This window comes from Sceloporus occidentalis, unplaced genomic scaffold (genome assembly GCF_023333645.1).
Source record: "Sceloporus occidentalis isolate IW3139 unplaced genomic scaffold, rSceOcc1.0.p SCAF_12, whole genome shotgun sequence".
NCBI classification, from domain to species: domain Eukaryota; kingdom Metazoa; phylum Chordata; class Lepidosauria; order Squamata; family Phrynosomatidae; genus Sceloporus; species Sceloporus occidentalis.
The window spans coordinates 13,123,968-13,135,060 of record NW_028316992.1 but is presented as its reverse complement, the minus strand read 5'-3'; the positions used below and the strand labels follow the sequence as shown (position 1 = coordinate 13,135,060).

Sequence of the window (11,093 nt, the reverse complement as noted above, 5' to 3'; positions counted from 1 at the left end):
GTTCCAAGATCCCCCATGGATACCAAAATCCATGGATGCTCAATCCCATTATATACAATAGTGTAGTAAAATAGTGTCCATTATATAAAATGGTGAACAATGGGAGGATTTTTTTTTTTAGAAAATATATATTTTTGCGAAGTGGTTGGTTGAATCCATGGATGCAAAACCCGTGGATATGGAGGGCCGACTGTATTATTATTAGCTGTTGCAGCAGCAGCAGCATCACACCTTTTTCCCAATCTGGGACAAAAGGCATTTTACAAAGGTTAATACAGCTTTAAAATTTATCTCATACAAAATGTAATTGAGCTAACAATAGAATTAAAAACAATTTAAAACAATTTAAAAAATACAAATAAACAGTACAGTACGTTCGGAGAGCCCCTTTCTGTGGAGCAATTGACCATCAAAGGCCTGCCAAAACAAGGCTTCACGTGTTTATAAAAAGTTAGCAGGGAGGTTACCAGTCTAGCTTTTCTAGAAAGAGTGTTCCAGAGAATATAGTTCTTCAGATAACCTGGACCTGAGCTGTACAGTAGGGCTTTATAGGTTATAACCAGAACTTGGAATTGTGTCCATTAACACACTGGCAGCCAATGGAGCTGTTTCAACAAGGGAATGAATGCAGCCTAGCTAACAATCCGGATGCAGATCCTTTGGACTTGATGAAGTTTCTGAACACTGTGAAGTCGAACACAGCCACCTAGCCCAAAAACCCCACCAAAAAAAACCCTTTCTGAACACACTTCAAAGACAGTTCCTGTGTCACAGTAATCCAAACAGGATGCAACAAAGACGTTTGTCACCATGGCTAGATCTGATGTTGCTAGGATCAAGTGCAGCTGGTGCACAAGTCTAAATGTGCCAATATATTCCTGCCCATTGCTGAACCCCTATCTTCCAGGTTTAGTCATAACTCCAAGAGTACACCCACATTTCAAACCTGCATTTTCAGAGGGAGTGTAACTGCACCTTAGCGCAGGCTTAATCCCTATCCCCAGATCTGCCTTTCAACTCACCAGGACACAAATGCATCAACCAGCATTGCCCTAGAAACAAAGAGCAACCCAAGATGGGCTTCTGTTGTCATCTCAACTACACTGGGTCTCTGTTGTTGAGACAATCAGCCTCAAAGCAAGACTTGAATGTATTGCAAATTTCTCAGTGTCCCAACTATGCCACTGTGGTTTGCTGGGTGAACTTTGAAAAAGGACATGATGGAAGTTTTGGAGATAGTTTGGTCTGTTCATCCTCTTTAAAAAGGTGGGCTGTTGAGGGAGTCAGCATGGTGTAGTGGTTTGAGAGTTGCACTATGATTGTGGTGATCAGGGTTTGAATAATTTCTTGAGCATGGAAACCCACAGGCAAGTCACATTCTCTCAGCCTCAGAGCAGGGACGTAGCCAAGGGGGGGATTCTTGAGGTCCGGACCCCCCCTTCCATGAGAAAAATGAATGGTGTGTGCTGCTGCACCGCCGCACCCAAGCCCCATTATAATGGTGGCACTTAGTCTGGACCCCCCCCCTTCCTAAAATCCTAACTATGTCCCTGCTCAGAGGACATCAAAGGCAAACTCCCTCTGAACAAATCTTGTCATGAAAACCCCATGATAGCTTTGCCTTAAGGCTGCCATAAACCAGAAATTACTTGAAGGCACACAATAGTACCAGTATCTGATATTCAAAGCCTGGATGAAAAGCTCTTGTGGGACAGACAGATCATGCACCAACTGTAGTTTGTCAGGCTCTAATCTAAAAGAAACCATGAAAATCATTCTTCCTATATTGCTCTCTGGTGGCAATTTGAGAAATTGTATTCAATGTTCACATAGGGGAGAAATCTCAACACTGATAAAAGGTAAAGGCAAAAGGTAAAGGTGTCCCGGGCCTTAAAACTCTAAAAGTACCAGATCCCATCCGTTCTTGGATGCTAAGCAGGATCAGCCATGTTTAGTAATTGGATGGGAGTCCATCAATATCTACCAAGTGCTGTATGCTATATTTCAGAGGAAGGAACTGCCAAATCCATCTCCCAGTATTCCTTGTCTATGGTCCAAACACACTGCAGAAATAATCCAGTCTGAGACCACTTTAACTGCCCTGGCTCAGGGCGAGGAAATTCAGGGAACTGTAGTTTTGTGAGATATTTAGCCTTCTTTGTCAGAGAGCTCTGGGCCACAATAAACTACAATTCGAAGGATTCCATAGACTAAGCCATGGCAGTTAAAACACTGCGTTTTGTACCTAAGAAAACTATGAAATTCATGGGCTTGCCATGCGGACAGGTAACTTGAAGGCAGATAGGCATATACTCACAAAGTGGTCCCAAATTCAGTGTTGCCACCACACACACCATATGAATCGAGTCTTTATATAACTAGTATTCGGAGACCAAAAGCGTATGATACAAAAACAATACTTTATTAACAGAAGATGAACATAGCAAAACAATTAATTTAACAAATATTTCACTCTCACTCACTAGCTAACTTAGGCTGCATCTACACTGCTGAATTAATGCCCTTGACATCGCTTTAATAGCTATGGCTCAGTGCTATGGAATTCTGGGATTTGGAGTTTTGTGAGATGTTTAGCCTTCTCTGTCAAGAGAGTTATGGTGCCACAAAGAACTACAAATCCAGGATTCTATAGGAAGGAGCCAAGGCAGTTAAAGCAGGGTCAAACTGCATTATTTCTGCAGTGCGGATGCCACAACATAGTCTACACTGTTGAGGAGACGTCAGTCTCTGTTTTGGTGCAAAGAACCAGTGTGGTTTAGTGGTTTGAGTGATGGAGTACAACTCTGGGAAACCAGGGTTTGAATGCCTGCTCAGCCATGGGAACCCACTGGATGACCTTGGGCAAGTCACATTCTCTCAGCCTCAAAGGTAGGCAAAAACAAAACTTCTCTGAACAAATCACAAACTCCCCTTGAGCTGTTCGCCTTAGGGTCAGAAATGACTTGAAGGCACACAACAACAATTCTATTTTAGTATGGTGATTAAGAAATTAAGAAAGACCACAACCTAAGACTATTCTGTCCAGTTCTCCAAAATGCTCATCTTATTGGATATAAACAATCCCTTTCTGAATTTATGTCTCCCAGTCCGTGTTTGCTCTTTTTCAAATAGATCTGTTGGTGGACAGTTTTAAATCCAGATTATCTGGCAGACCATGTCTTCCCATCTGAGATTGCCTTGGTGCACAGATCTTCAGGGGAAGCCCCAACACCCTCAAAAGCATGTCTGGTGAGCACAAAAAGAGGACCTTCTTGGTGGATGTTCCTATTGCTCAGGAACTGTCTTCCTAGGTCTTAGGAGCTGTCTAGGGTTAGACTGTCTCCTTCCCAGTGTGACCAGATGCCATAACCGCAAAGGAAGACAAGGTGTTCCAAAATGTAGGACATTCAAGATAAATGTAGGACATTACAAAGGCTAAAACGCTAATATAAATTCATGCTTCTGATTCTCAAAATGGAGGACATTGTGGAATCACTCCTGGGCAGAAGGCTTAAATGTAGGGCATGTCCTGGAAAAGGAGGACATCTGGTCACCCGACCCTTCCCATCCTCCTTTTGGGCAGGGAAAGACTTGTATTCTGGCAAGCTTTTTTTATTATTATTATTAATAGGGTGCTGTACTATACCCTATTGTTTATACTGTTTTTAAGCTGCTTTTTATTTTTTATTGCACATTTTAGATTCTTTTTAATGTTATTGACATTCAATAATACAGTGGGCCCTTGGTATCCACTGGGGTTTGGTTCCAGGACCCCCTGTGGATACCAAAATTGGTGGATGCTGGAGTTCCATTAAATGCAGCGGCACAGTAGAATCATGTTCCTCACATAAAATGGCAAAAATCAAGGTTTGCTTTTTGGAATTTGTATCTTTTTGGAATAATTTCAACCTGTGGATGGTTGAATCAGTGGATAAAGAATCAGTGGATACGGAGGGACTAGGTTTTGGTATGTTTTAGCCACATTGTACAGTCGGCCCTCCATGTCCGTGGATTCTTTATCCACAGATTTAACCATCCACAGCTTGAAATTATTCCAAAAAGATGTAAATTCCAGAAAGCAATCGGTGATTTTGCTACTTTATATAAGGGACCCCATTTTATTACCCCATTGTATTTAATGCGACTTGGGCATCCATTGATTTTGGTATCCACAGGGGGGCCTGGAACCAAACCTCTGCAGATACCAAGGGCTCACTGTATTTATTTTGATTTGTAAGTTTCCTTGAGCCATAGTTTTAGGCAAATGTTGAAACAGAGGATTTGAGCTGTCAGTAAAGTTACATTGATATGAAATCTGTCACATCTCTCCCTGTTTCACATCTCATACTGCGGCACATTACACATACTACATCAGACTATCAGATTACTTTGATCAATTATAACTACAATTACTTGTCTGCAAACTTGGAATAATGATAATGATAATTATAGTTGCCAAAATTCTGCCACAAGTGGCCATGCTGGTTCTGAATTCTGAGAGATGTAGTCCACAAATAACTTTCATCAGCTCTGCTTGAACTAAATATTTGAACCCATCTGGATTTATGCTTCTCTTTTATCCAAGAGAGAGAGTTGATAAAAGGTTGTATGGTTGAAAAAAAGAAACGAAGCCACATTTTAGCACAGTTTTCCTGAAACAGTTCATTCATGTCTGGCAAGCTTCATTGCTTTGCTAAATTATACCCAGATTTTTTCAAGCATTTCAGGTTTTTTTAAAAAAATGTTTGATTGCATTAACTAAAAACTCTGTCTATATTGTGAAATTGTTCCCTGCAGTGTGCTGACAGATTTACAACACAACAAAATACTGGTAGTACCGTGGACCCTTGTTATACGCTGGGGTTTGGTTCCAAGATTCCCCGTGGATAACAAAATCTATGGATGCTCAAGTCCCATTAAATATAATGGCAGAGAAAAATGGTGCCCCTTATAAAAAATGGAAAATCAAGGTTTGATATTTGAAATTTACACTTTTTTGGAACATTTTCAAACCATGGATGCTTGAAGCCGTGTATAAAAAAATCTGTGTATAAGAAGGGACAACTGTACATGTTTTAGATTTTTTAAAATCATCACCACATGAAGAGTCATGGCGGGGAAGAGTGGTTCAAGCCTTGCTGAGAACAGCAGCACTGATCTACTGGAATCATACTTCACAGATTTCCTAAACTTTCATCTAAATACTGTGTAATTTCAGAGCCATTATTTGAAACTCTTTGGTCATTGCCTTTTAAAAATATGCTTCCTGGTTGCTGTAATGTCATCCTGTAGCATCAGGCAGAAGTTCTTTCTGACTAAGGCTGCATCCAACGACAACCAACTACAATTCAACTACAATTCCCAGAATTCCACAGCATAGAGCCATGGCAGTTAAAGTGGTGTCAAACTGGATTATTTCTGTGGTGTGGATGCAGCCCTAATCAGGTTCCATCCAAACAGTGATATTGGTTAGAGCTTGGAAATATTACTTATCGGACTACAGCTCCCAGTAAAACTATTTTGCACTTTCCCTATCTTGAGCAACATATGTCTATCAATGGGTAGTAAGTAATGCCACTCAAATCCATTTTAATTTCAGATGCAACACAATAAAATGTGGAAAAGTCAAAGGACGGAGTTCATCCTTCTACAGGGCACTGTAGAGAGATGAATATGAGAAGATTGTTGAGAGCTGTGCATGTGTATGCATTATTTATGTGTAGTTAATACAGAAGATAAAGGATTTTCTTCTTCATTTCTTTCTTTTGGAGTTTCTTGGGCATGAGTATGTGTGTGTTTGTGAGATTTTTCCGAGACTTAATTCATTTTAACTATTCTGAAGTCATGTATGTGCATGCATTTGTGAGATTAGAGAAGCGTTTTCTCATCTTTCTTAGGTTTAAATTTTAAACTCTTTAGGTGAAATAAAATAGCCATTGCTGTTTTTGACTGGGAGAAGCAGCCATTTAGAGAGTGAAGGGGAGTGTGTGTGTGAGAGAGAGAGGAAAAGTAGAAAGGAGGCACTTTACAAAAACATTTTCTTAAACAATCACTAGCACTAGAAAACTTTTTTTGGTCTGGTAAGCCCTTCCTAGTTAGGATTTTTCTGTGTTTTCATTTCACCCTTATTCATCTGAAGTTTATGTGTTGGTTCAGAAATTTAGTCACTAAACAGTTTAGCAATCCTGGATTAACACACCTGTCGAGAAAGACAGATACAAGTTTATTTGTCTGATAAAGTAGAAAACAACACATTCACTATGGCACCTTTCTTCAGCTGCTTGTTTCTTTTTGAATGTCAGATTTAGAAGCCAATACTTTTCATTGCATACTGTCAAAGGGGTGTTTTTCTTCATGCACACATAATGTTGCCACGTTTTCAAAACAGCAATAATGCACAGTTGAAAATAATGACATATTAATGACAGGGTTCGACAGTCATGATGTAGATATAAGTTTGTGTTCTACCTAAATACCAAATGCAAGTATTGATTTCAGTTAACCTAACCATGTGTTCCTCGGAAAAATTAACACTTTGTCCACATTTACAAATTAGTTTTGCCTTTATGAAGGGTCCACACCCCAACATACAGGATTTGGAGGCATTTTATTCAGTCTATATATTTTAAAAAAGCTTTCTAAATAGGGGACATCCCTTATAGTAAGGGACACTTGGCAATCCTATGCATACACAACAGATTTCAAAAACTATGGCCTGTTACAGACTGCCAAAATAAAGCTGCTTCGGGTCTCTTTGGAGGTATGCTGTTTAAATGATGCATGCATCCTAAGAATCCGGAAGCTGCACCAAAGCTGCACTCCAGTGCTTAGGAATGGAGTGTGGCTTTGGCGCGACCTCCGGACTCGTAGGACCCATGCATCATTTAAATAGCATGCCTCCAAAGAGACCCAAAGCAGCTTTATTTTGGCAGTCTGTAACAGGCCAATATTTCTCAATTAAAACAGAACTGCTAAGGGTTTATTAAAACCCTGAAACTGAAAACTGCCTAATACAGAGGCTCCTGATATTGCAATTTGGCAGACTTAATCTCTTTAGGATCTATTAGGCCCCCCAGGTTCATCAGATCTGTGAAGAAGCAAAAAATGTATAGCTGTTTAGATTTCCCAGTAGGATAGCTATTTAATGTTAGCCCTCTTTTTGCTCTCCCTCATCACCTTTCTCCTCTTCTTTCACAGATGCAGTCTGCAATATATTTACTGTTTATTAAATAGAAAAATAATAATATAAAACAGCTATTCCATTAGAATGAGTCATGTGTCCTATGGGGATAGATGCTGTATAATATCTCACCCAGGAATCTTGAGGCCATCCATAGTTGCCCTTCACACAGGTGGGACAGGAAGTCCTTACATTGGCGGCTGAGGTGGGAATAAAGGAAACTCTTTACTCTTGGAGATTGCAGTGAGGTTGATAACAATCCTCACATGTAGTAGCAGCAGATATTTAGGCAGAATCTTACATCCGGTGAGAAAAGTGGTGGGATAAAGAAGTTGAACCGCCACACTGTGTGCAGCTGTTTTCACTTTCCATATTGCAAATGTTCAGACTCATCCTTCTAAAGATTATTAGACATTTCCATGTCTCCAGATCATGGGTTAAACACAAGAACTCACGGTTTAGCATTAAAAGGAAGAAACAAATCTTGCCCAATGAAGTTTTGATACAGTGGTAAAATTGTTCCTGCATTATAGCCAGTGGGTACCATGTGAACGAGCAAGAAGTTCTGTATTAGCACCTTTATTTGCCCTTGTACAAAACAGAAGTAGCATGTTTAAGCAATTTCAACCTATTTTATATAGTTGTAGAAAAAAAATTAATTTCTAAAACAGTCACATTCTCAGTTAAGGAAGAAGGGCCTTGTCCTTGCAACCATTCATTTCTGTTTCATGTTATACTATTTGTGCTATTAAGAAGAAACATCCTGATTAGTCATCTCGGACATACACTTTGTCCCTATGCTTATAAGCAGTTCAAGTTGTTATAACACAAACCAGCAAACATCGGACTTCTCTCAGTAAACCTGCAGCACCTTCTGTTCACAAGGTTTCATCTCTTACAAAATTAATCCATATTAGTATCTTTGGAAAGCATTTGGTACACAGATTGAGGTTCAGGCTGCCATCTTTGATGTCCCCACCTTGAATACGACATGTCATTATACAGAGACCTAAGAAGCAGCTCAGATGCTTGGATTACTTCAAGACAGCTTCCTCTGTTCTAATCAGATCGCACAAAACACACATACTCACAACATGTGTTCTGGGAGCTGAGTATAAAACCCCAAGTCTGTTGTGGAGAAACAGCCACAAAGTAAGGTAGTCATGTCTCTCATCATTGTAGATCAGCTGCAGAGCATGGCATCCTTAAATATACTGATCTTCATCTTGGCTGTTTGTGAGCAGTGACCAATTGTCTGCTTCGTTCCTTAGAGAATCCCTCATGTGCCTTGACAGTCTGTCTGAAGACAACGAGCAAAGGGAGACTTGACTGATATCATCCCAAGAGTCTGCCTTGGGATGGTCTCGTCTCCTGTCATCCATTCCAATATGGACACTAACTTGGGAAGGAGTCAGTGGCTTCATGCGCCCATGAGCTTGTGCTTCATATCTTTCCATATCAGGCTTTTTATAGCTGCAGAAAGCAGAGAAACACACATATTACAAAATGTTAAAGGCTCAAAGAATTGTTCTCCAAATAACAGGGGCCACTGCAGTGACTACTTGTCACCGGTAAGTAGTGAGTGGCCTTATGGCTTTTAAAATAAGCCTTCCCAGTGGCAGAAAGCACTGGGGCTATACAAAAATTGCCTTTGTCTGCAAACCTATCAACAAAAGAAATAATGTATCCTCTTAATGACCCACTTATGTTTGAAGTCATTCTGTTTTCTTTAATATAACTCTAATAAGGAATGAACAAAATAGTTTTTGTGGGTTTTTTGGGCTATGAGGCCGTGTTCTGAAAGAGTTTATTCCTGATGTTTCACCAGCATCTGTGGCTGGCATCTTCAGAGTATGCTGGCATGGATGTGAGTGGGGTATATATACTGTGTGACCCTTGGTTGAGAGTGATTTACATGTTAATCTTTGTGTTGACCTGTTGTTGAATGGTAAGGCCTCAGGGTGTCTATTTAATTTCTGATCCATCATCTGCTGGGAAACCCCCTTGACCCTGGGTAGTTATCATTTGCCCTTGCTGGGTCTTGATTTTGGTGTTTTTCAGGACTGGTAGCCAAAGTTTGTTTACTTGAAGGGTTTCATCTTTCCTGTTGAAGTTGTCTAGGTGTTTGTGGATTTCAAGGGCTTCATGTGCATTCTGACCTGGTAGTTGTTGGGATGGTCCAGAATTTCAGTGTTTTCAAATAGCATTTCATGCCCAGGGTGGTTTATAATGTGTTCTGCTACTGTTGATTTTTCTGGCTGACCCAGTCTGCAGTGTCTCTCGTGTTCCTCCATTCGTGTTTGAACACTATGTTTGGTGGTCCCTATGTGGACTTGTATGCAGCTGCATCGTATGCGGTAAACTACTGCAGCCGTGAGAAGGTCTCTCCTGTCCTTCACTGAGCGCAGCATTTGCTGGATTTTCTTGGTTGGTCTGTAGATCATTTGGAGGTTGTGTTTCCTCATCACATTCCATATTCTGTCTGTGACTCCTTTGATATATAGTAAAAATACCTTCACTTTGGGTAGTTGTTTGTCTTCACTCACTTCCATGCCAGCATTCTCTGAGGATGCTAGCCAGAGGTGCTGGGGGAATGTCTGGAATAAACTCTTCCAGAACAAGGCCACATAGCCTGAAAAACTCACTAAAAACTATAGATGCCAGCCATGAAAGCCTTCAACTTCATAATGAACAAAATAATTTGAAAGATGCCTCTAAGTGGAACAAATATGGCTGGTAAATTCTGTTTCAAATGTAAAGTTCTCACAGTCTGGTAGGTTAAAAAAAAACTATATTGTGGTTTGGGTGCATGTAGCTTTAGATTTTGAGCAATTAAATGTTTGAATGGAAAACCAGGAGCTCTAGTGAAATTTGTGTGTTTGTTTTAAATTCAGACTGCCACCATTTTTCTTCCCTCAATGTTAGTGCACATCCCTTTCCAAAATGGAAAGGGGGAGAAGAGGGAAACAGTAATTAGATCTTGTTGTACAACTATGCAGGATCCAGTCCCACATCTTGTAGACTAGATCACGGGCAGAGAGAAGGTGGATTTGGACTATAGATAGATCACTGGTTGATTTCTAGTGGATTGCCTTTAAGTTTTGATTGTTTAACAATCACTAAAACTTATCTTTTGACTTTGATCAACTGCTGAAATCAAGAATAGTTAGGCTAGTTGACCTTTGTGGGGAAAGGATGTGAGCCTTATTCAGTTTTAACACTCAAAAGAAATACCTAGGTTCAGATTTATTTAATTTTTCAGTGAAAAAGACGTAGAACCTAGGGTTCCAAGGGAAAAGAACATAAAGTAGATCCAACAAGCATCATGTTTGCCCAGCTCTTGATTAGGGAATCATCTTATGCAGAGATTAAGAGGGAGAATTCAAAGACATATCCCTGTTAGTCTGGAAAATCAGAATGCAAAGGGATCTTATCGCACCTCTGAGACAACAAGAGAAGTTGGTAGCATCAGCTTATTTCCTCAGAAGCATGGAGTGGAGCGGAAAATCTAGGGACAGACCTATATAAGCAGTCTCTGTGTGAAACTATCCACAAGAATGCAAAACTTTGTGGGTGTAGAGATTAAGTGGCAACTTCAGTTCTAATGATGGGGATTGGGGGACAATCCAGGAGGAAGGATGTTGCCTAAAATTAAGAGAGCATTCACCTAAGAATTTGGGATTGACTTAATCCTTCCTTAAGCAATGCTAACAGACAGAATCTTAAAGTTGGAAGGGATCCCAACCATGTAGTCCAACCCCCTGTCAGTGCAGGAATCCATCACTAAATCAGCCATGAGAAATGAACATCTAATTGAAAAGCTCAGATGAAGGAGACTCCACCAACTTCATGGGTAGTCTACTCTGCTATCAAACAGCTTACCACTAGGATGTTTTTGTTATAATTCAAATCC

General features: G+C 40.2%; 1 protein-coding gene across 2 annotated transcripts in view; it reads right to left on the bottom strand.

The window, feature by feature from the left end:
* Positions 1-7,567: 7,567 nt before the first annotated feature.
* The window catches only part of ATP7B (ATPase copper transporting beta), a 37,201-nt gene continuing 33,675 nt past the window's right edge, over positions 7,568-11,093 (bottom strand). For both annotated transcript variants that reach the window (XM_089477629.1, XM_089477628.1), the window contains one exon: positions 7,568-8,653. In XM_089477629.1, the coding sequence (XP_089333755.1) occupies positions 8,386-8,653 (268 nt within the window). In that variant the 3' untranslated portion in view covers positions 7,568-8,385. The remainder of the gene's footprint in view (positions 8,654-11,093) is intronic.